This window comes from Conger conger, chromosome 15 (assembly GCF_963514075.1).
Source record: "Conger conger chromosome 15, fConCon1.1, whole genome shotgun sequence".
Lineage (NCBI taxonomy): Eukaryota > Metazoa > Chordata > Actinopteri > Anguilliformes > Congridae > Conger > Conger conger.
The window spans coordinates 20,859,470-20,882,121 of NC_083774.1; the positions used below are offsets into that span (position 1 = coordinate 20,859,470).

Genomic DNA, 22,652 nt, shown 5'->3' on the forward strand with positions numbered 1-22,652 from the left:
ATAAATGAATGCCTGCCACATATATCACATTTTCAATTTCCCTAGTCAAATTGTAACAAGGGTTTTTGAAAGGTAATTGCTTAAAGCTAAACTTCCAGTTTAAAGAAAACTTTAAAGTGCGATGTCTTTCTCTGAAGGTCTGGAAGTTGCAACACCATGCAAAACCATATCCATGTACACCAGAAGATGATTATGACTACAGCCACAACTTTCCCCCATGTTAACCTGAGAACATAATACATCTCCCATTTAAGACTGACAGAAAATAAAGATTGTTTTGTTTCATTATGTAGAAACAGGATTCATATTGGTGCTTAAGAAAAGCAAAAGAGCTCACTTCTGAGGTGGAATCTCAATAATGTGGCAAACTTCTCATGACAGGCATTAGATATTTTTGTTCCAATAGATTAAACATGTATTTAAGATGGAACACCCACAGAGGGAAGCAAATATCTTAAATTTATCTTATCGCAAATGTAAAAACCCTGGGCAATCTCATATGGCCCCAGGCATGGATATCCATGCGCTTAAATGGTATCCTGCCTTTTACACCGTCCCCTTACCCCATGAAAAAAGAGTGATTAGAGAGAGAGAGTGAGAGCCATCAGACACGGGCTGCTTCAGAGTTGTCCCCTGATTACCGGGCTGCTGCCCAAATGACAACCGTCTGTCATATCCCCCCCCCCTCCAGAGACGTGCCTCTCCTCAAACTAATGACCCTCTTCCCCAGCCTGCCAGATTTATATCTGCAAAAAGGTCATTTCTCACTGGCTTGTGGCCAGTTATATTCATGAGATTGAGCCAATTCAGCAGTGCGGCAAGCAACAAGGAGAATGACCATTATTCTCTGCTCTGGAACTCCACCACGGCATCGGCCAGCAGCAAAACAAAGCCCAGCTGCCTGGAAGGTGCACAGAGCGTTTGGACTGGCTGTTTTTGTTGCTCAGTTTCATCCTTTCTCTTTCTCGCACTCTCTCTCTCTCTCTCTCTCTCTCTCTCTCTCTCTCTCTCTCTCTCTCTCTCTCTCCGCTGTTACTTCTGTATGGCAAAGTTAAAGTCAGGCTCCAGCCTTAGCCTGACAACACCTAATGGCCATCTTTTCTTGGGTTATGTGGTTATGGATCAGTGTTTGCTGTTCATCTAACCAGTAAAGCCTGTTCACCTGCTGATTGATATATGCATGGAGCCCAAAATGCCCCACCCACACATCCATCAACAGGTGATCATAGTACTGCATCAGACCTGCTTGAATAAACACATCAGTGTATCAGGTGCATACGACAGAGTGTTATGTTAGGTGGTAATTCACACATGTAAAGAGCAGGGACTGACTCTGGATCAGCCATGGGAGAGCAGGGGTATGTACAGGGGCTCTCACTGGCTCTGTGAAAACTGCATCCCTGCCTCTGAGGCTCCTAAAAGCACAGGCAGCCTGAGGGAGTGCACTAATGACTCCCATTAATATCTGACATGAAGGCCATTAAAACTACTCAGCAGACAAGTGCACGCTCACACACATTCTCTCAGCCTCTTTGCCAGGCAATTCCCTGTAAACTTTTCTGTGGTAGAGGGCTGGGATTAAGGTAATGTAAGATGATATTTAATGTTGCGTAGATCTGATTACTCTGGTCACAGTTCTCTTTTCCAGGCCGTGAATTGAGTCCGAGATATAGCCGAGTGCTCAGGACTTGGGTTTCAGCAGCGGCATGCCACACCCGTCTGTCTCTGATAACTGAGAACCGGACCTCAGCTGGAGCTGCAGGTAAAACTGGGGAGAGAGGAGCAAGGAGGTGCTAGCAGACTAAGGGCAGGCAGGGAGGTGTGAGCAGGAGAGAGGGAGGCAGGGAGGTACATGCAGGAGAGAAGAAGAGCCCAGTGGTGCAGGGGTATTCATTGAGCTTGTGGGGTTGCCTTCACTGCGTGATGCAGTAACAGTGGGCGTGACAGACTCGGGGTCAGGCTGTGAGAATCTACAGAAAAGAAATTGAGCAAAAAAAGGTGTATGTGTCTGTGTGTGCTTCTGTGTGTGTGTGTGTGTGTGCAACTGTCTACTCTTAGCTCTGTCTTCATGCCAGGGCAGATGAGATCTAAGGGCAGCAGGGGTTTCCCAGGACACGTTTAAAAGACGTTTCATATTGTACTCCTGCTTTAACTAATTGGCCCAGGAGTTCCAGCGTGATGCCAGATAGCGGAGATGTTTTGGAAATGTCGTTGGGAGCAGCGGAGCCGGGATAATTAGCGTCGCCTGGCTGAAGCTGTGTAATTATAATTAGAGCCCAGGATGCAGCCGCTGCCAGATGGTTCAGTTGGTTCTTCAGCCCTACAGCCACCGCTCGGCCTGCTGGGTAACGCGGTCCTCACTCAGTGTGCACTCCTGAACCCACTTACGGTGCAGGTAGGTGGGCAGGCATGTAGGCACAGCTTTCAGAAAATCAGGCAGGTGAGTAGGCAGAACTAGCAATTGGACAGATAGGTAGACAGGAACTGTAATTGGGCAGGAGAGTGCTTTCATGCACTGCCCACTCATGGACTGCAATCATCAGTGGTCACTGGGATGTAAAGCCACTCTTACCAGTTTGTGTGGCAGCATATCAGTAACCATGATGATGGTAACTATAATCTTAGAATAATCAGAATCAATAGGTCAGCATAAATATCCATATTTATTCAAACTTCCCTAAATAACAGTCACTAAATTTATCATGAAGTTATTAAAGATGACGGAGTGCAGCAGTACTTATGGAATGTAATTCCACTCAGGCGTTTCTGTGACTCAGAACTGAACTTCAACTGAACTCAGCTCTGTGTCCCTCCCTCATCTGTGTCTCCTGAATGCTCTTTAACACTTTTATTTCACACATTTTTCTTCATTCGCTGCTTGAACATCAGTTAGACCTGTATTATGCACTGCTCTGTTCCAGCTTCTGCTGTGATGTTATGTGGAGCCACTGCAGCTAAACAGCAGAAGATCAAGGCCCTGCCACACCCTCCCAGGTGCGTTTGCACGTCTCTATTGCAGGAATAAGGGGGTTCCTATGATAATCCACATTTTCCGTACTTACCAAATGTTTCATGTCTGTACAAATGTACAAAAGATCTAGACTGGTTTTTCCATTTTGAGCAATAAATTGTTAGGGAAGGATTAAATTAATTTACTTCACACTTGGAAATGTGTGAGCCAAAACAAATGTGTTGTATAGTTAATGCATTTCAGTGTACTGTGTATCTTATGTATTTAGAACGTACTCTTTAATATCACTAACAAAAACAGTGGCATTTTGAATAAATGTCAGATGTATTTGAATTTCATAAATCTGAGGAAGATTTGTGCAGCAGTCTTACACCAAGTAAAACCACAGGAAACTTTTTTTAAAAATTATCTTACAAGGTTAAAACACTCATGCATGCATTCACACCTAAGTGCATGGATTCACACAGACAGACGCATGTGTGAAGCATGTGTAACACACACACACACACACACACACACATAACACACAAGTCTGGAATGGGGGTGATTGAATAGGATGTTCTTGTTTATCTTTGCTGGTGCTGACATAGTGAGATCTAATCACATCCAACACTGCAGATGCACCATTGCCATTACTGAAATTGCATCCACACTTATCCTACAGTACATCTTGCAGACACAATCTAGAGTGAAATGTGTTTGGGGGGGTCAGCTTACAATTTCCTGTTCCTTAAATGCAACATCCATCACAGTTCTCAGAGAACACTGGTCAATGTACAGTATCTCTCGGGTCTCTATGCCATTATTTCAGTATCTGCATGCACCTTTTTGTGTTCATATTCATGTGTATAGTCATATTCACAAATTAATGTCTCATTCCCCCCTTTTGTCTACACCTGAGAAACAAATAGACCAACCTTTGTCACCAACCCATGTTCATTACCCTGGTGTAATCAGGACTGATATACTGTCCACACCTGTAAAACGCCACAAGCGTATGCAGCTGAAGTGACTTCTTATGTAGTCGGATAAACAACGCAAAAACAATTACATAAATCACAATGATTGTACACCTACAAACCACGTTTTTACAAACCACTTCAGTCCGCAAACTCGAATCCATGCAGGCATAACCTTAGAATTCCGGAAAGGTGGTCAACGGAACTGTAGTGCGACACACTGCCCAGATTGTTCTATTCATAATGACGAAGCAATGTGTGCTGGAAAAAGAAGGGTTCTACTGATATAACTGAAAGCAGCAGACTGCTACTTCCCGCACGGTGGCATTGGGGTGTGGTATTGAACCGCTGTGATTGATTGGCTAGCCGCTGACTGTATAGATCGTCCGTTGCTAAGGAACCATACTGATTACGGGACAGAGGAGGAAAATTCCTCCAGTCCCTGGTTTTGGTCGCTGGTTGTCCTCATTGAATCAGGAGGTACAGCTCTGTTTAACTTATCAAAATCCTGTAAAACATGAATTATTATTATGTGTAAGCGAGTTCATCAGACTGCGGGACAATCCCCAAGAGAAATCCAGACTAGGCTACTTAATCTTTTTTTATGTACAGTATTTGTACATACCAGTACACATACCGTGTTTCTACCGGTAGCCTACATTTGTCAGACTATGTGTTAGCTTTCAAATATCGGATGCATTGAATGCATCTCAGTGTTATATCCACACACATAAGCACGTAGTCCTATACACGGAAAGGGTAAGACGTTAAAATAGGCCTATATATATTACAGAGGAATATTTACATTACTTGAGGAGGGCACATGAAACGTGCTGCTTGATTCTGAGGGTGTGATTACCTGCTTGTGAGTTTTCATCTTTGTTTCAAATTTCATTGTGTGCCTGGTTGGTTCACGTGTGAATATTTTGGACTGTTTTAATTTGCTTAGTAGAATGGCATTGACGTTTTATTTTAACAGGTTCATACAGGAAATGATCTATTTGGAAAATAAAGCTATTGTAGATCATGTTGGAATATAGCTTATTATTATCAACAGTTATACATAATTGTAGTCTACGTTACTTATAGGTTTGCTTTGCATTTGCATGTTGGCATGTAGACTTAATTATATATGTAGGTTCAATTTGCATAGTAACACGAAGTAGGCTTAAGAACAGCATTATGGCTACAGATTATCATACATGTATTAAAGACAGTTTGATGTAATACAATTTGACAATATGCGAAAACCTGTGGCGCTACTGAACTTGATTAGTGTCGCTGTCTCTATAGTGATGGTTTACGGAGCATAATTATGGAGCATGCACTGCTGATATTAACTTCTCTGCGGGCCATAAGAACACTCAGTGAAGAATGTAGACACAGTCACACTGTTAAGTATTTTTGGAGCAATTTGGATAACAGATTATTCTTTAACACAGTGTAGCAATAGCCTATTTTTGTGTAAGATGGCGCACTTCATTAGCACTGTAAACCACCGACCTCTTGTAGCGAATATTTCCAATTAGAGCTGTGCATCAGCATCACAGGACAACTCATGACATCGCGCACATACATTCCCCTGAAAATTTAGACAGACATGGGACGCTATGGGACATGACCGACACTGAATACTACTACTCAATATGTTATAAGCTAGTTTGTTTCGTCTTATTTAGGAATGAAGATGGGTGCTGCTCAATGTTAATTGTAGAAAGTAGCTCAAGCTACTTGTTTCCTCAAAAGTTTGCCATCGGTCATTAATCGCCATCCAACCTAAATAAGGACTGGTGATTGCTATTATTAATGCTTTAAGTAATAGCCGTGTTAAACTCAATGGAGTGGAGGCATCCAGCACTGTGAGAGACGTTCAGAAGGTGATATTATGTAAAGGAGTAACAATCGCTGCTTTTCACTCTGCAGATCGTGTGAAGGTATGATTACGTCATTCGAGACGGCAGAAACAAAGCCGCGTTCCTACAGCAGCCCGTTTCTGGAAGACCGTGGACAGCTCCGTTTCACCGAGCTCGGACACTGAAGTCGGGAGAGAATCAGCTCCCGGGTGAAAACACCGCTGTTGCGAGAGGTGGAGTTCTGTAAGCGGAGCCGTTGTAAAATAATGCGTAAAAAAGGCGTGCACATGGAGTGTACAAGCAACGGAATAATGCACACTCGTTAACTTTGCTCTGCCGGTAGGTTTGTAGTAGATGTTTTTTTTTTCATCACAGCATTCATGATTGCAGATGAGACGGCGCATAAGGTACGTTTGTTCCCCTTCCGTCGTTCTCTAATGATAGATTTATACAAATGTTCGTTTCCAGCACGGCTGTGCGTTTTCCACGCACCATGAATATTAAGCCTCGGTGTATGCAAAAGTCTGGCAGCGCGCACATGTGGTTTTACGCGTCCTACTAGTTCTGAATGGATATCACTTTGTATCTTGAACACAGTATTTCCAATCAAACGCAATTTATTTCCGTTTTTTGCCGTGAGCCGCAACCATTGTATGGCTGAGAAGATACGGTGTCTGCTGGAGCTATGCGCTATTTCCCTTGTGCACGAGCCTCATTTTTTATCTTCCCAGTGCCTTGTTGGGTTAGTTATTTCTTTAATTCTTTGATCATTTACTCGACTGTTTAATCTGGTTTTTACCACGGTTGTTTTTTTTTTTTTTTTTTTTTTTTGATCAAAGAGTTTGTTGGTGTATTATTTGAATCATATCCTAATAACATTCCATGTGTCACTGTGCTTAATTAGTTATAATGTGGTGCAAAAGTGCTGCCGGCGGTTGTCTGCTAATCCCAGCTATTCCTCCCACAGGGAACAAGATTGCTGATGAAGTGAAGGAAAGACAACCAGACATGGATCCAGAGTACTCGCTCTTCCTGCACAGGATTCTTGAAGAGTTGGACACGAAGTACAGCACGGTGTCATACCAGGACCTGTGCAAGTCCCTGTGCAGCAGGTTTGACCTGGCCCACCTGACCAAGCTGCGCAGCCTGCTGTTTTACATGGCCTGCCTGGATCCCAGCTTCCCCGCCACCCTCTTCAGGGACAAGATGAGGTGCTCCGGGGACAGCCAGCAGTCCAAGAAGCTGACGGTGGCGGCGGACATCGTCACCATGTTCAACCTCATTCAGATGAACGGCGGGACGAGCGTGGACAAACTTCCCTCCTCGCACCGGCCCAAAGTCCACAAGAACCAATCCTTTGAGTCCTGCCGCTCGGACAGTGACGTGTACAGGTACTCAGGCCGTGATAGGTCCCTTGACTTCCTGGATGCCGGGGCCCCTCCCCCTTCAAGAGCCTCTCCTTGCCCTAAATCGGACTGCAACGGCTGTCAGCACTTCATTCCAGCCCCAAACCACAGCCTCCTCCGAGGAGCCCGCGGCGATCTGAAGTGCAGAGCGGCATCTCTCGACAAACTGCAGCACCTCCCTCAGCACCTCCCTCAGCAACTCCCTCAGCAACTCCCTCAGCACCTTCTGCAGTACGGCGGCGACCGCTCTCCCTCCCCCTGCGACATGCAGAGCACCTACTTCCCCACGGACATCGACAGCGAGTCCACCACTGACGCCGACTCCCTCAACCCGGCCATCAAGGAGACGCTGGTGTCCTCCTCCGCGGAGCCCTTCGCCTTGCACTCCTGCGTCCAGAAGAGGAACATCTTCAAGGAGGACTTCCACAACCTCCCAACTTTCACGCCGCAGGTGATCACCACCGACTCCACGCCCGGGGTGCAGTCGGGTGGAGGGTACCCGCAGCGCGAGCTGCGTAAACCCCCCAACTTCTTCAACCACAGCTTTGAGCTTCCGTACAGCAACCCTTACAGCGAGCCGGCCCACTCTCCCTGCCCAGAGGCCCGCCGAGCCAAGCACGAGAGCCTGGACGACCTGCAGGCCTCCACCTACTTCGGTCCGACGCCAGTTACCGAGTGTGCCGGTGGCAGGAGGACGCCTGGGAAACCGGGCCGGCAGCCGGCCTGGCCAATCAAGAGCCTGAGCCTGAACACCGAAGAGGGGCCGGATTTCGAGCGCTCTTTCCTGAAGCAGCCCAGGAACGAGCGGCGGCATGCCGGTGGCAGCCTGGATGATGAGCGCCATTATCAGGCCGGCAAGGAGCAGCCGGCCGTCTCGCCCTCCACTTTCGGAGCCAAACCCTCCGGGCCCAAAACCAAGGATGCCAGCTCCATGGCTGGAGGAGTGGGGGCGGACAGGAGAGAAGCCATGAAGAGATTCAAAGACAAAAGCATCAACTGCACATCTCTCCAGGGCGGGGGCGTGGAGAACATGCTCAGTGTGGGCACGCAGACAGAGAACTACGACCGCCGGCGACTGAGAGACATCATGAGCCTCAGCAAGTATGGCGAGAAGCACCCTTTCTCCCGCTCCGAGGACGACAGCGACGACATCAGCGACATATTCCGCTTCCTGGACGACATCAGCGTGTGCGGCTCCACGGGGGTCATCCAGTCGTCCTGCTACAACAGCGTGGGTTCCCTCTCGCAGCTCGCCAAGTCGGACGGCGACAGCTCACCCGAGCAGAGCAACGCCAAGAAGGGCGCCAAGAAGCTGGAGCGGCTCTTCCACTCCCTGGAGAGCACGGACGACGAGCTGAAGTCCAGCGTGTGCAAGCTGGTGCTGCGCATCGGGCAGATCGAGCAGAAGCTGGAGTCCCTGTCCGGGGTGCGCGGGGAGATCTCGCAGGTCCTGTCCAAGCTCAATAAGCTGGACCAGAAGATCCAGGAGCCGGAGCCCATCGGGAGGAAGAAGGAAATGGCCCTGCCCAGTGGGCTCTGCCTGGACATTGACCCCTCTTCCGGAGCCTTCCGCTGCCACACCACCGGGCACGTGTCCAAGGGCGACGGCAAGGCCGAGTGGTGCTGCTTAGACGCCAGCGCGGCGGGGAGCGATAGCGGGCGCGGCAGGTCGCTGAAGAGGGGTCTGTTCTCGCGACGGTCGTCCCGCTGCCTGACCGAGGACAGCGCCACGGAGTCCAAAATCGCCAGCATTTCCAACTCGCCACGCGACTGGCATCCTGGGACCAGCGAGGAAGGGAAGGAGAAGGAACGTGATGCCAAAGACCGACACCGCAAACAGAAAGAGGTACATGCAGGGGGTAGTGTGTGTAGGGCGTGACGTGACGTCTACTGGAGAGTTTAATGCAGGTTGTGGTGTAGCATAGAACACTGGTTCCCAAACTGTTGTTTTGTTAGGGGGTTGAGGTGCATTAGGAATTGCAGCAGTCTGTACTAAACACTGCATTGAACTATATGCACTGCACTGCTGATGCAGGTATTTCCACGTGTTAAATACATTAACATCTCATTTTTCATTGTGTCAGGTTGTATTTCAATACGGGGTCATTTGCAGCAAATGTATTCACTTATTAAGAGGGCCTCTCAGTACAGAGTGTAGTTTAGTCTGCAGTGTAGAATGCAGATCAGTAGAGTGTTGGTCAGTGTAGAGTAGAGCATTTTATTGGGTCTTAGGGGATCCTGCTGCTATCATTCAGCACTTAAAAATGAACTGAAAATACTACAGTATACAGTCCGCTATACTGTTCTTATCATGCGCTGTTGTGTGATACAAAGTCAGAAAGGTCCCTTCTGTGAGAGTGCCTCTCTGGTGGCCAGTGTGGAAACTGTTCGAGCACCCTGGGCAAATAAATTATAACTTTAGTTTACCTTCCCCGAACCAAGCACATTCATAGCATATGGCTGATGGTGCACTTGCTGAAATCCATTATTCATGCAGCCAGTGATCTCCCAGAATCTATGATTCCACAGATTCACATTAAATATATCGCCTGATGATTATTCATGTGTTATCATTCTCTGTGCAGTGAAATCTGTGCTAGGTCTCCTGGAGCACAGGACATGAGCAGGAGGCCATGTTGTTTGTGCGGTTGTAGATGGAATTCGGCAAAATTATTCCAAACCACATTTTTACTCCTACTCTCTGATTAATGAAGCAGATGTTCTGGGCTGAATAAAATCAACCATTCTCACACACAAGAGGGGGAGTGGCCTCAGACATTTGTCCAATGGTATTGCATTCTGGAGTTATGTAACCTCACATTCATTACCTGACAAAAGGCACTGTGGGCAGAGATAGAAACCATGCACTACTGGGCACCATGTTTTCACAGACTGGTCATATTTATTACCCCCTCTTTTTTGTGCTGAGAGTGGCGCTCTTATGAGCTGGAATTGGCTGTTCATCTGAGCTGTCAAACAGAAGAACACACACAAGTGTGTGTGTATCTCTGTCATTAATCATAATGAGTGTGAGTGTCTCTGTCAGTAACTGTAATGCATGTATGTTTGTATGTTACTCATCCCAATGTGTGTGAGTATTTATGTCAGTAACCGTAATGTGTGTGTTCATTTCTGTCAGTAACTCTAATGTGTGTGTTCATTTCTGTCATTATCCCTAATGTGTATGTTCATTTCTGTCAGTAACTCTAATGTGTGTGTTCATTTCTGTCAGTAACCCTAATGTGTGTGTTCATTTCTGTCAGTAATCTTAATGCGTATTCATATGTCTGTCAGTAACACTAAGGCATGCGCAATATTCCTGTGTTTTGGGAAGTGCTTATAATCAGACTCAGACTAATTTTGTATGAGGTGTGTGTTCTGTCTTCCACAAGCTCAACGTGAGAGCCATAAATTAAATTCCAGGCTGGATTTAAACCAAGCTGGCAGCTTTCACTTTTCTGTGAATCGCAGCCATTGCGCTCTGTGTCACTGCCAGCGTGGCCTATCTCTCTTTCCCTAGCTAAAACCCTCTGTCAGTCATTCTAATGCGTGTCAGGGACTGTCAGTCACCCTAAGGCATTGTGTTTGTATCTTGGTGAGCACATGGTCAGACTAGCCAAAATCTAGTTCTCTTATTTTTCAGGTGTGTGTCCCCATTTCACTTTAGAGGTTTTGGGGACCTCAGTCATTACCGTGATTAATCTCTGGACGTTATTAGGCTGCCCCTGACCGCACTCATTGATAGAAGCATTAATTCTGAGGCACTCTGTTACAGTAAAGCTTTGATATGCCTTCTAATGATAAATCACCAAACATGTGCAGTTTCATGGAGGCTAATTTACATGGACTGGCTGGTATCAATCTCAACTAATGAACGTGATTGAGATTGGTAGCTGACAGGCTGGCTAATGTTTTCAATCATTTTCCTCCTACAGTAGATATTTCTGCGGACCAGACTAGCCGAAAAGTTATTTCAGTTCATGTTTAAAGTGCTTCAGGGACAAAGAGACACCTAACCCCATCCCATCCTGACATGTGCAACACGTTGTGTACCTTCTGTGGAGCGGGATGGGACAGAGTGTGATATATCAGTGTAACATTATCAGAGTTATATATCAGTGTCGTACACTTGTGAAAATGTGGTGCTGTGCATAGTCAACAAGCAATGTGGAAACCTTCACACAAAGAGAAAATAAAACACAGACAGGAAACAGTGCTGAATCCATGTATGTGCATGTGCCAGAGTAGCTGTGTGTGCGTGTGTGTGTGTGTGTGTATGTGTGTGAGTGTGTGTGTGTTTGTGTGTAGCTGTGTGTGCGTGTGTGTGTTTGTGCACATGTGTGAAGGAACATTTAAGATTATAGCACTGAAAACACCCATGTAATGACCATGTGGGGGAATCGAATATTTTTCTGAGCTGGAGAGTGTGCACCAGCTGCATCCGGTGTACTGGATAGCAGAGCAGCACTTTCCTGTTTCAGTGTGATTGTGCCTCAGGGAAATCACTGGCAATTAACAGAATGTTAGTTTTGAATGTCATCGGGATAATCCATGCATTTTAGAGAGAGATAGCGCTAAAGCTGCTCACCTCTGCTCCTGGAAAGTAATAAAACTGCAGGTTTTGGGGAGAGAACTTGGTCAGTCAAGATGAACGTATTTGATGAGTCATTTAAATCAGGCGGTTGACCAGGTTGAGTAGCCCCACAGGCACTGTGGCCCACCAGGAGCAGGCTGGTGCCCTGGCATCCCCAAGGCAGCAGGGAGACTGGGAGACTCCCATTCGCTGTTGGGGGTCACTGCAGGTCTTTAATATAACCATGAGACTATCTTAGTAGCTGTTTTAATGCCAGTTTTAATAGCAGTTGCCGCTTGCAACTGCTGCAAAATACGTTCATGTTGCTGGAGGCCAAATAAGTAAAACAGTACTGTGCTTTGTTTGTTTTGCTGTGATAAAAGCATTTTAATTGTTTATTCTGACACAGTGTCAAATGCTTGATTTGTCTATGTGTGAGTCATAGAATAATTATAAAACATCTTTTCATATTTTAACTGTGTTGTTCTACAGATGTAGCTGCAGTTGTAGGGCGCTGCTGCAGTTCTTTGTGCCTCATGTCTCTCAGTGCGTGCCTTATGCCCTTTGTTTTATGCGGCATTGTGCCTCTTTGCTTTTAAGAGATGTTTCAGTGCCGGGCTTTGACCTTTATCCGCAGATGGACCGGTCCAAAGTGCCCAGGGACTCTTACCTGATAGAGCAAGTGTTCAGCCCGCCCCCCTTTCCCCAGTCCATCAAACCCCACATGAAGGGCAGCCCTCTGTACACCGACCTGCGTCTGAGCGAACTGCCCGAGGGCAAGAGGACAGCGCCGCCCTGGGGCCTGGACCAGAACAAGCTCACCGCCCTGGACCTGCAGGCAAGCTCCCGCCACCAGCACTCGCCCACAGGGCCGCATACCTCTGCCTTTAAAGCTCGCAGGGAGCCTCGGCCAACTCCGACACCCGGTCTCTAATGATCTATGGGGCTTTGAGCTTATAGTAAAGATTTACCCTCAGGGGAGCAAATCAGCCTACACTCTGGCTGGGATAAGAGAGGCTCAGCCTATGAGGGAATGTGGGGGGGTTGAAAGCGAAGGAATGCATCATTTATGAGCCTGGCCGTCTCATTAGAGCATTTCTAATGGTGAGGATCGATGCACATGCCCTGACTCATCTGTATGCACAAGGGCAGATGCTTATGGGGATTAAGATGGCAGTTTGAATCCAATTAACCAATAACGAAGCAGCGCTACACTCGGAAACACTCCCCACAGCAGATCCGCCCTGTGACTCTGAAAGATCACAGATCAATGTCTATTGCATTTAGTCCAGTAGAGCCGTGCCTCTCAGACGCAGGCCTGGCGCCGGACTGGGCAGGTGTTGTGAATGCAGGGCTGGTATCAGCTGATGTGTCTCCTCTTGCCCTGGTGTGCTGGGTGCAGCTAAAACTCTGCTGAGCGCTTAGTAAATGTTGCCTCGCAATAGCAGATTATTGATTTCAGACAGACTGTCGTATGTCGTAAAATATAATGCTGATTTTATTTATGCACTTAGCGTTTCGTTTTTAAACAAGCATTTTATCTGTCCTGTATGTAATTATCGTATTAATGTGAAACACTTCATCTAGATGAACTAATTTCTCAGAGTTGACTGCAGTGTTGTTGGGCTAACTGGAGAGGCTGAAAACGCTCACTCTGGATTTAACAGTGCTGTGTAATAGCACAGGGCCAGGGAGACAGGCTCTCTGTTTGATTAGAGAGAGAATTTGGATGTAAAAACCCTGTATGGCTCTGTAATGACAGAGTGAGGCTTTATCAGTCCTCACATGGGTGAAGCTAGCGCACATCATCAGTGAACCCTGAACTGAACCAACTGTGGCAGCTGTTAGTGAAGCGGAGTGCAAAGCGTTTCATTTGGTTCATTGGTTTATATGACCTACCCCCCATTGCTTCTGTGTGGTGCTAAGATCATTGATTACCTCGTGGCTTTACACCTTCCAGTGAGGTCACATCACACATATGTGTTTCTGACCTGTCTCCCCTTCTCTGGGGCTGCCTCGCAGATTTTTAATTAATTTGCCTGCCCTATATATCAGGAAATGTACAGAAAAAGCCCCACAGCTGAGCTCAAACAATGAGAAGAGCAGATAAATGCACATTCTCACTCACCACCTCTCTCGGTTAAGAGAGAGACTGGGTCAAATTCCCAGTGTTTTGGATTCAAATACTTTTCTGTGCTTGATTGATTTTGTCTGGTGCAATTGAGCCAACCAAGAGGACCTTTTAAGAGTATGTCATAAGTTCCAATACACAACACACGCTGAGTAAAGCATAGAAAATTATTTGAATCCAAAACAAGGATAGAGTCTGCAACTGTGCACCAGAACCAGTGCAGTATTGAGAGGACATTTTGGTGCCAACACCATGGACAAGTGAACTGTGATTCTGGATTTCATGCCATCTGATCACCCATGAGCAATGGAGTGCTGCTGGTTTAGGCCTGGAGCTGGTGTAGGTTAGGAGTAGCACTGATGTGGGAGTAGAGCTGATATAGGCTATGAATGTTGCTGTTTTCAGGATAGAAATAGCATTGATGAAGGATAGGAGTAGCGCATGAGTAGAATTAGTGTAATGCTACAATTGGAGTAGTTGGTATAGAATAGGAGTGTGTTCCAATCTAATGTTTGGTACAGGCTTCTTATCACTGAGTCATATTGTCACTCAGATAGCACATCCAAACATCGCTGTTTTAATTTAATAATTGTAAACAAGGCTTAAACAGCAATTAAGAATCTACTGTCAGGAGGATTCATGGTGTTCATATTTTGCCAGTTTGAATTTCCTAAATGGATAATTGCTCTGATAATTACCATGCTAACGTGTTTGATTATTACAGTTCAGCAGTTTTGGCCTCTTGGTTTGTTCATTATCCTCTCGCTGAAGCTCTAATGCAACAGAATGCTAACACTAAAGCCGTATAACAGAATTCAGTGCTAACAGAGCAGCTCTGTAACTGAATATAATGTTAACACAATAGCCCTCCAACAGAATAAAATGCTAATGCTAAAGCTGTCTAACAGGATTGAATGCCCCTTAGTCCCATTCCTCACATACCTGGCTGTGTCTGCTGGTTGCCTACTGTCACTGTGACAGAGATTAGAGTGATTATCAATGGCCACGAAGGTCTACAGTTTATCTCACTGCTATTGGAGTTGGATTGTGGATTTTGAGCCAGGCAATAGCCTGCTTGTTGCAGGTTCCTGTGTGCTTGAGGCAGAGAACGTTATGATTCCATGTGATTGCAGCACGGCTCATGTGGATGGTATGGTGGACACCACGGATCAGAGGGGCGGCTGTTTCATTTCCCTCACTCCAGTCAGTGAGGACAGTGCAGCTGCCCTTAACACTGCTTTTAACACCCAGAATGGTGTCTCACAGGGTGACCTCTGCTTTCGGGCTGAAGGGGGAAATAAATTAACATTTAATTGAAATAGAATTCCTCCTGCCTAGTTCTCTCATTCCCTCTCCATTTCTCACCCTTTTTTTCCTTGTGCCAATGGTGTAAAATGGCATCTCACATGCAGCTGGCCTCCCTGTACAGACAGGCAGGGCTCCCTGGTTGTGTCCCATGCGCCTCCAGGGAGTGTGGCTGATTTAGTGGTTGGCAGTGCATGTAATTAGCAGTCTCTTCACTCATCCATCTGCTGCTGACTGAAAAGCTGTCCCCCTCCTCCTCCTGACTACAGACACAGGACTCCCTGAATCCCAACAACCTGGAGTATTGGATGGAGGACATCTACACGCCGGGCTACGACTCCCTGCTGAAGCGCAAGGAGGCCCAGTTCAGGAGGGCCAAGGTGTTGAAGATCGGAGCCCTGGTTGTTGCGGCCGCCTGCACTGTGATCTTGGTAATTGTAGTTCCTATCTGTACCATGAAGTCATGAAGAGGCTTACCAACTGGTTTAATGTTCTAGTCTTACAGGCTGGTTTAATGGTCCGTTCTAACAAACTGGTTTAATGGTCCAGTTTTAGAATCCAGTCTTTCAAACTGGTTTAGCGGTCCAGTCTTGCGAACAGGCGAAATGGTCCAATCTTAGGAACTGGTTTAATGGTCCGGACTTACAAACCTGTTGAATGGTCCAGTTTTGCAAACAGGTTAAATGGTCCAATCTTGGGAACTGGTTTAATGGGCCAGTCTTACAAACTGGTTTTATAGTCCAGTCTTACAATCCAGTCTTATGGTCCAGTCTTACAAACTGGTTTAGTGGTCCAGTCTTGCAAACTTGTTTATGGTCCAGTCTTATAAACTGGTTTAAGGGCCAGTCTTGCAAACTGAAAAGTGACTTAACTGGTCAAAGCTGGGGGCTTAAAAAAGTTTAATGTGCCAGCGCTGCTGGTCCTTTTATACCATGCTGAATGATGTGCGTTATACTCTTTGAGGTGGAGGTGGAAAATGTTAAGATATTCAAATGATTTTGTTGTTGTGAGTATTTGATTCTTTATTATTGTATTTGACCAACAATTTATGTTGAATGGAATAAACACATTCTTCTGAAACACATGACTTCATATACCTTGTATAGCAGTGTTTGTTTTTCTTTAATTTAGCAAGAGATGCATTGTACAGGAATTTTATCTCCTCGAGGGTTACTTTCTTAGTTGTTGAGCACTTTCATTTTTTATTTGAATAGAGTGATATTCAGTTGTGCAATTAAGTGTTATTTTCAGCGAATTAACTGACTGATGTATGTGGAAAGCACCATAATATAACAAAGCGTTGCTTATCCTCACCATTGTAAGTTTCCACTCACCACTCTTAGTTTCATGGAAATTGTATTTTGAACTGCCCAATCCGACTGTAGAGTACAGGAGGTTTTTTGTTTGTTTTGAGTCAGGTTTTATCTGATTGGGTAAATTCTTGTCCATGAATCTATTCTTGAAGTTGTTCCCTCCCACCAGTGAGTGCTGTTTATCAGAGATTGAGTGTCTATTTGATTCCATTTGAGAGTATCTACTGCTCCGACCCGTCTGAGTCCAAGACAAAATGCCTCTGCTTCACAGCAATGCATCTGTAACATCAGTCTCCTCTGGGGCCTTACGAACTCTTACGGACCACCTGTTGCTTCAAGCCCTCCAGCTACAGTCCTGCTCTTACCCTCACATCTACAGGAGCCTATGGCTTGGGGGAAGACTCTATGGGTCTGGATGTAAATATGTTTACTGGGGAGCTGTCATTTTGGGCAGTTCTGTCATTGCCATTGAAACTGCGGACTGATGGTGATGTATGATGTTATGGACAGGACCTGCCATGTCAACAGCAGTGACCCTGAGACCCAATAAAACGATAAAACGGCATTGTTCTTACCTGGCTGTGGGCCTGTCTGCTACTTCTCTCCCTCTTTCTCTCTCTCTCCTGAAACATGTCCCTCTCTCACTTCACGCTTCACCGGAGGTGAATAGAGACACAGCCATTGTCATGTTTTTCCAGTATTTGAAGAACAGACTGCCTGGAGGAATACAAACAGTTCAGCAATCTAAATAGTTTTAGGAAATTTGATAAATCATTAATATGCATATCTGTCACACTTTATCCAGAAGTGGTAGTTGGGAGGTAATTTCTAAAATAAACATAGAAAGCCAGGGGTGTTTATTTGGATATGCTGGCATGTTATAATTACTGTGCCATAAAATAACCTGTCAAATTTCTGTCTCTGGGCAATTTTGCAGGCGCTATGTCAGCAGCAAGTCTCCCAGGAAACCATGTTCTAGTTCTGTAAAGCAAATCCGTATCTGCAGTTACGTAAAGCTGTATTATCCTCTCCATCCGGGCGAGTCACACCTGAGATCAAGCTGTTTAATTTGCAGTAAATTTAGATGAAAGTCTGGCATTTAAGGACAGCCAGAGGGGTATCACCATGACAGGATTTATTTTTTAGAGTCTCATCAGTAACAGAATGAAGGAGTTGTGAATCCATCTTTCGGCACCTTTTAAACTGTGCACTACTTTAAAAGGGAGACCTCTATCCTGTGATGAATGTTGCCTAAGGATTTGAGCTTAGGGAAGTACTTCCTTCCACAGAGAGATAAGTGTGTGACACAGCACTGACCTGAACATCACAGAGATAAGTGTGTGACACAGCACTGACCTGAACATCACAGAGATAAGTGTGTGACACAGCACTGACCTGAACATCACAGAGATAAGTGTGTGACACAGCACTGACCTGAACATCACAGAGATAAGTGTGTGACACAGCACTGACCTGAACATCACAGAGATAAGTGTGTGACACAGCACTGACCTGAACATCACACTCAGAGAGATAAGTGTGTGACACAGCACTGACCTGAACATCGCACACAGAGAGATTACTGGATAAACCACACATCTGTTGGCAAGGATGGCAGACTCACACACAAGGCCAGTTGTTTGATATGATAATGTACACCAACAGAAATATGAGGAAAAACACACAAAGTTAATTCTTGTCAGTCAGAGTCTGTTCTTGTCTGCTCACATAGTGATCAGCAGAGCAGATGCTGCTGAATTCTTCCATAATTACTGAAGTGATTTATTAAATATTACTTACAATAACTTATAAGACATCAAAAAATGTTTCTTCTGTTCCACACAGATTATCTTAAATGATAGCTAATTAGAGCATGTTGCGCTGGAGGTTAGACAGACAGAACAGTGTGAGAGAATGCTGGGTAATGCCCCTGCTGTGCACATGATTAATATGATTTTCACATCTCAGACTCTATTAGCAAAACATCTCAGTCAAGTTTACCCATCTGACTCATCAGCAACAGAATGATGAGGTGCTATGCTGACTGACAAACACACAGAAGATCGTTTTGTTAGCTTGGGTTAATAAGACAGGTATGAACTCCACGTCCGTAACTGGGTTCACCTTTCTGTCTACAGTGGTAATGTCTGCAGTATTCTAGGGCTGAGGGTTTGCATTTCATCCATCAACCATTTACTGCACAGTGCTCAGTATTCTGTGAGTGTGTGTTTAATGTGGCGTGCTGCATTAGCAGTATGTTTGCTGCTAATGTTTACAGTGTGCACACTGAGAGATGAAGTGGGGTGCTGGGTTATGAGGTGTGTGGGGAGACTGTAATCCCAGAATGCTCAGGCCTTAAACATGTGTGAAAAGGCTTTGTCCTGAGAGAATATCTCCCTGCTTTTTATCATCTTTTTAACTGTTATGCCTTGAGAGTGGAACGTCTCCCCCCTCTCCCTACTGCATGCACACACATACACACACACAGACACACATGACTGCATACACACAGAGACACGCACACAGACATGCACACACCCAAATGCACACACACACACACACACACACACACACACACACACACACACACACACACACACACACACACACACACACAAACTCCCAATTCCCAGTGTGAGCTAATTCCTGTAGTCCAGCACTCTGTCTAATAAAACATTCAGAAAATATGAAAGATGTGAGAAAACACTGTTGAGTGGCTGCTCAGACTGAAGGAAAATGCAAGAACAAGTAACATGAATAAACATGTCTTGTATATGACAACATGATTAACCCACCGGCCTGCATGTCCCATATTCAACCAGTCAGCACAAAAAGTCTTCAATAGTATGTGTATAACATAAATATGCAAAGTTACTAATTTTTTAAGGGTAAATTTTAGTTTCTGTCTGCCTCTTCTGACATTAGAGCATATGGATTCCAAGACCTGAAATCTGTTGGAGATAATTGAGAAAATTGAGAAGATAATAATGAATGATTAATTACTGAGCATTTTCAGGCCTCCCGCATACGTAACCCAACCCAAAATCCAGGTTAATTAATTGCATCTTGCCTCTAACTTTGGTAGTTTGGACCCCCTTTGAATGAAAAGCCAGTTCAGAGTAGAGAGATTTTTCACAGGACAACACTATTATTCTAACCTCTTGCCTGTTTATTTAACATGTGACAACAATTACATCTACACATTTATGTCAGAAAACAAATGTCACTTCCTCTGCCAGTGACCTTGAACACACTCCTCTTTTTTCAGTTATTTCCTTTTCACACTGAAAACAACAGCCATGCAATGATTATTTATGTTCAGTTATGATATCTCCATCTCTTGACATTACTAATATTCATATTCATGCAGATGAATACATTTGAATCTATGCATTCAGCTGCAGCTGATAGAGATCCCATGGGGTAGCTGTGCCTTTCCAAATGATTCTGTGATGATAATAATAATCTTAATGACTTGTGACCCACTATCTCAGCTTCCCAAGCTATGATCCAGTATTTCAGCCTCCTGATCTGTGATGTTATCTATGCCTATCACCAGAAGCACTGGAAATAATGACCTCCCCAGACTGACAGATTCAGTTGCTAAATCCTGGATTTGCAACGCTGTGAAAGTCAATGTGCCAAATAAAGTGTAATGACATAATTCATCTGCATATTTTTATCATAATAACATAATCACCTTAATGAAATAACATAGCCAAATACTGAATAACACTTTCACAGAGACTGCTCGATGAGAGACACCCGAGGCCACTCTCACAGATGTCAGTAAATACTTTGGAAGTAACCACTTTCCCTTAAAATGCAGTAGCAGGTTTTACTGCTTTATGAAAATGACTGGAGCTTTTAGTGCTTGTGTGTTTTCACCGCAATCTTGTGTGTCTCCTCTACTTTTTTAAGAAAATATTACTCCTTCGTGTGAAGACCATTTTTCAAACAAAACAAATCAAAGTTTATTTTTGATTATGTATTCTGTGAAAAAGGCACTGCCAGAAGTCTTGAAAGCTGTCCAAAATTGCTTTCTTTCTTCTAGCCGTGAAAAAAAAAGGAAAAATTCTAAAGCAGATTGATTTAGGTTCACAGTGGTCCAGTGCATTGGTGTGTTTGCTTTGACAGAATAATGCTGTTGGATTAGGCCCAAGGCTTGAAAACTGGAAATACTGATATTACAGTAAAATGACCCTCTTCACCTCTATGATTTACCATGACAGAGCCCTCATAATGTATAATGTAAAGTTATTTCAAGATGTACCAGTGGGGTTGTTTATGCTGTCTACATTAAAATAACCTTGAATGTGGTTTCAGTGGTAATATCTGCTTGTGACCGGGCTCTTGAAGTTAACATTGGTGGGACGAGGGACACAGAGGGCATTCATTTGCAGTGGCCCAGCATATGCACACCTGTCATTATTGTCATTATAAGTGACTCATAGTATTCTCAGGCCTGGCAGGGAGATGAGGGGATAAATAATTGGCCACGTAATTCTGATGGTGTCATCCTACTATCACTGATGAGTGATTTATGTTCCCTTTCCTGTCTGACTCTAGTCCTGATGTAGCACCATGACTGCTGCTCTGTGTGTTGTTTGTGGAGGACTATAGCTGTATGGCTATAGCAGGTAGTGCCCTGTTGTTCTGTGATGCCCAATAGACCAGCAGAAACATGCAGCACATAGGAGAATCATGAGCAGGTTCCAGGGTTATGTGACAGCTCCTTCCCTCCCCAAAAAATAAATTATTCTTATATCATGTTCGGGCCATTAGGATGTTCCAGCTATGCAGTTTTGTGTAATTCCAGCATCAGCTACAATCCTCATTATATGTGTCTGGTTGTTTTGGTTCCAGTATTGCAGAAGAGACAATTTCTGTAATTGATAAAAATGTGACTGGATCAGAAGGTCCTTAGGCCCAATCCATGCAGCCCTCAGGATGAAATGTAGCAGAGGCGAGCTGCTAAGTGAAAGTGCAGCTCTAGAAAATGAACAGCATTTAGGCCAGATGAGTTTTATAAATCATTCTGTAAAGAGTAATGACCCATTTTAAATGGAATTCTCTCCACATTAGCTCCCTTGGTGATGAACCCTCTCTACATAAGCTATGTTTCAGGTTGAACTCTGTCCACATTAGCCGGCTCAGATAGCCCTCCACCTGTGGAATGGAGGGGCTCTTAAATGTGTATTGCTCCATGCTAACCAACATCTGCTTCATTCTAACCATCATCTGCTCCATGCTAACCATCATCTGCTCCATGCTAACCATCATCTACTACATGCTAATCATCATCTGCTCCATGCTAACCAACATCTGCTTCATTCTAACCATCAGCTGCTCCATGCTAACCAACATCTGCTTCATTCTAACCATCATCTGCTCCATGCTAACCATCATCTGCTTCATGCTAACCAACATCTGCTTCATGCTAACCACCATCTGCTCCATGCTAACCAACATCTGCTTCATGCTAACCACCATCTGCTCCATGCTAACCATCATCAGCACCATGCTAAACCTTCTTGGTCCTATACTCCAGAAGCTACGTATGTCCAGTTCTACTTCTGATATTGTTAGCAGCGTCATTTAGTTCCATTGACCCATTTCCCTCCTGTGCAGCGTGAACACTGTGAGAACAGTCTGAATGTATTCATAGCCATGCATTAAATGCAGAACTGCACTGCAGCTGCGAAACAAAGGGAAGTGCACGCTTGGCTACCTGAACCATCTGCTCCTTTGCAGAGCGAGGGAATCTAGTTCTGCCTTCAGCTTTTGGGCCAAAGCCAGAGCACCAGGCAATTCCAGACATGGAAAGTGTGCACTCTGTGAATCCATACTTCTGTAGAAATGGCTGTTCCACTTTATCTGTATCCAAAACCATGGATACACACCCAGGACCATGGATACACACTCAGGACCATGGTTACACACTCAGGACCATGGATGCACACTCAGGACCATGGTTACAAACTCAGGACCATGCTTACACACTCAGGACCATGGATATACACTCAGGACCATGGATACACACTCAGGACCATGAATACACACCCAGGACCATGGTTACACACTCAGGATACCCACTCAGGACCATGGTTATACACTCAGGACCATGGATACATTACATTA

At 44.9% G+C, this 22,652-nt stretch overlaps 1 protein-coding gene across 1 annotated transcript; it reads left to right on the forward strand.

The window, feature by feature from the left end:
- Nucleotides 1-5,938: 5,938 nt before the first annotated feature.
- LOC133111839 (major intrinsically disordered Notch2-binding receptor 1-like) lies at nucleotides 5,939-17,085 on the forward strand. Its single transcript, XM_061222457.1, has 4 exons — nucleotides 5,939-6,190; nucleotides 6,751-9,048; nucleotides 12,374-12,600; nucleotides 15,468-17,085. The coding sequence occupies exons 2-4, from the start codon at nucleotides 6,792-6,794 to the stop codon at nucleotides 15,663-15,665; spliced, it is 2,682 nt and encodes an 893-aa protein (XP_061078441.1). The 5' UTR covers nucleotides 5,939-6,190; nucleotides 6,751-6,791; the 3' UTR covers nucleotides 15,666-17,085.
- The last annotated feature ends 5,567 nt before the right edge of the window (nucleotides 17,086-22,652 follow it).

Bases quoted from the DNA above. Each gene is read 5' to 3' on its own strand.
- LOC133111839 (XM_061222457.1), top strand. From the start codon at position 6,792: ATGGATCCAGAGTACTCGCTCTTCCTGCACAGGATTCTTGAAGAGTTG. The intron at 9,049-12,373 runs GTAGTGTGTGTA...GAGATGTTTCAG, and splicing joins GAAAGAGGTACATGCAGGGG to TGCCGGGCTTTGACCTTTAT. The intron at 12,601-15,467 runs GCAAGCTCCCGC...TCCTGACTACAG, and splicing joins TCACCGCCCTGGACCTGCAG to ACACAGGACTCCCTGAATCC.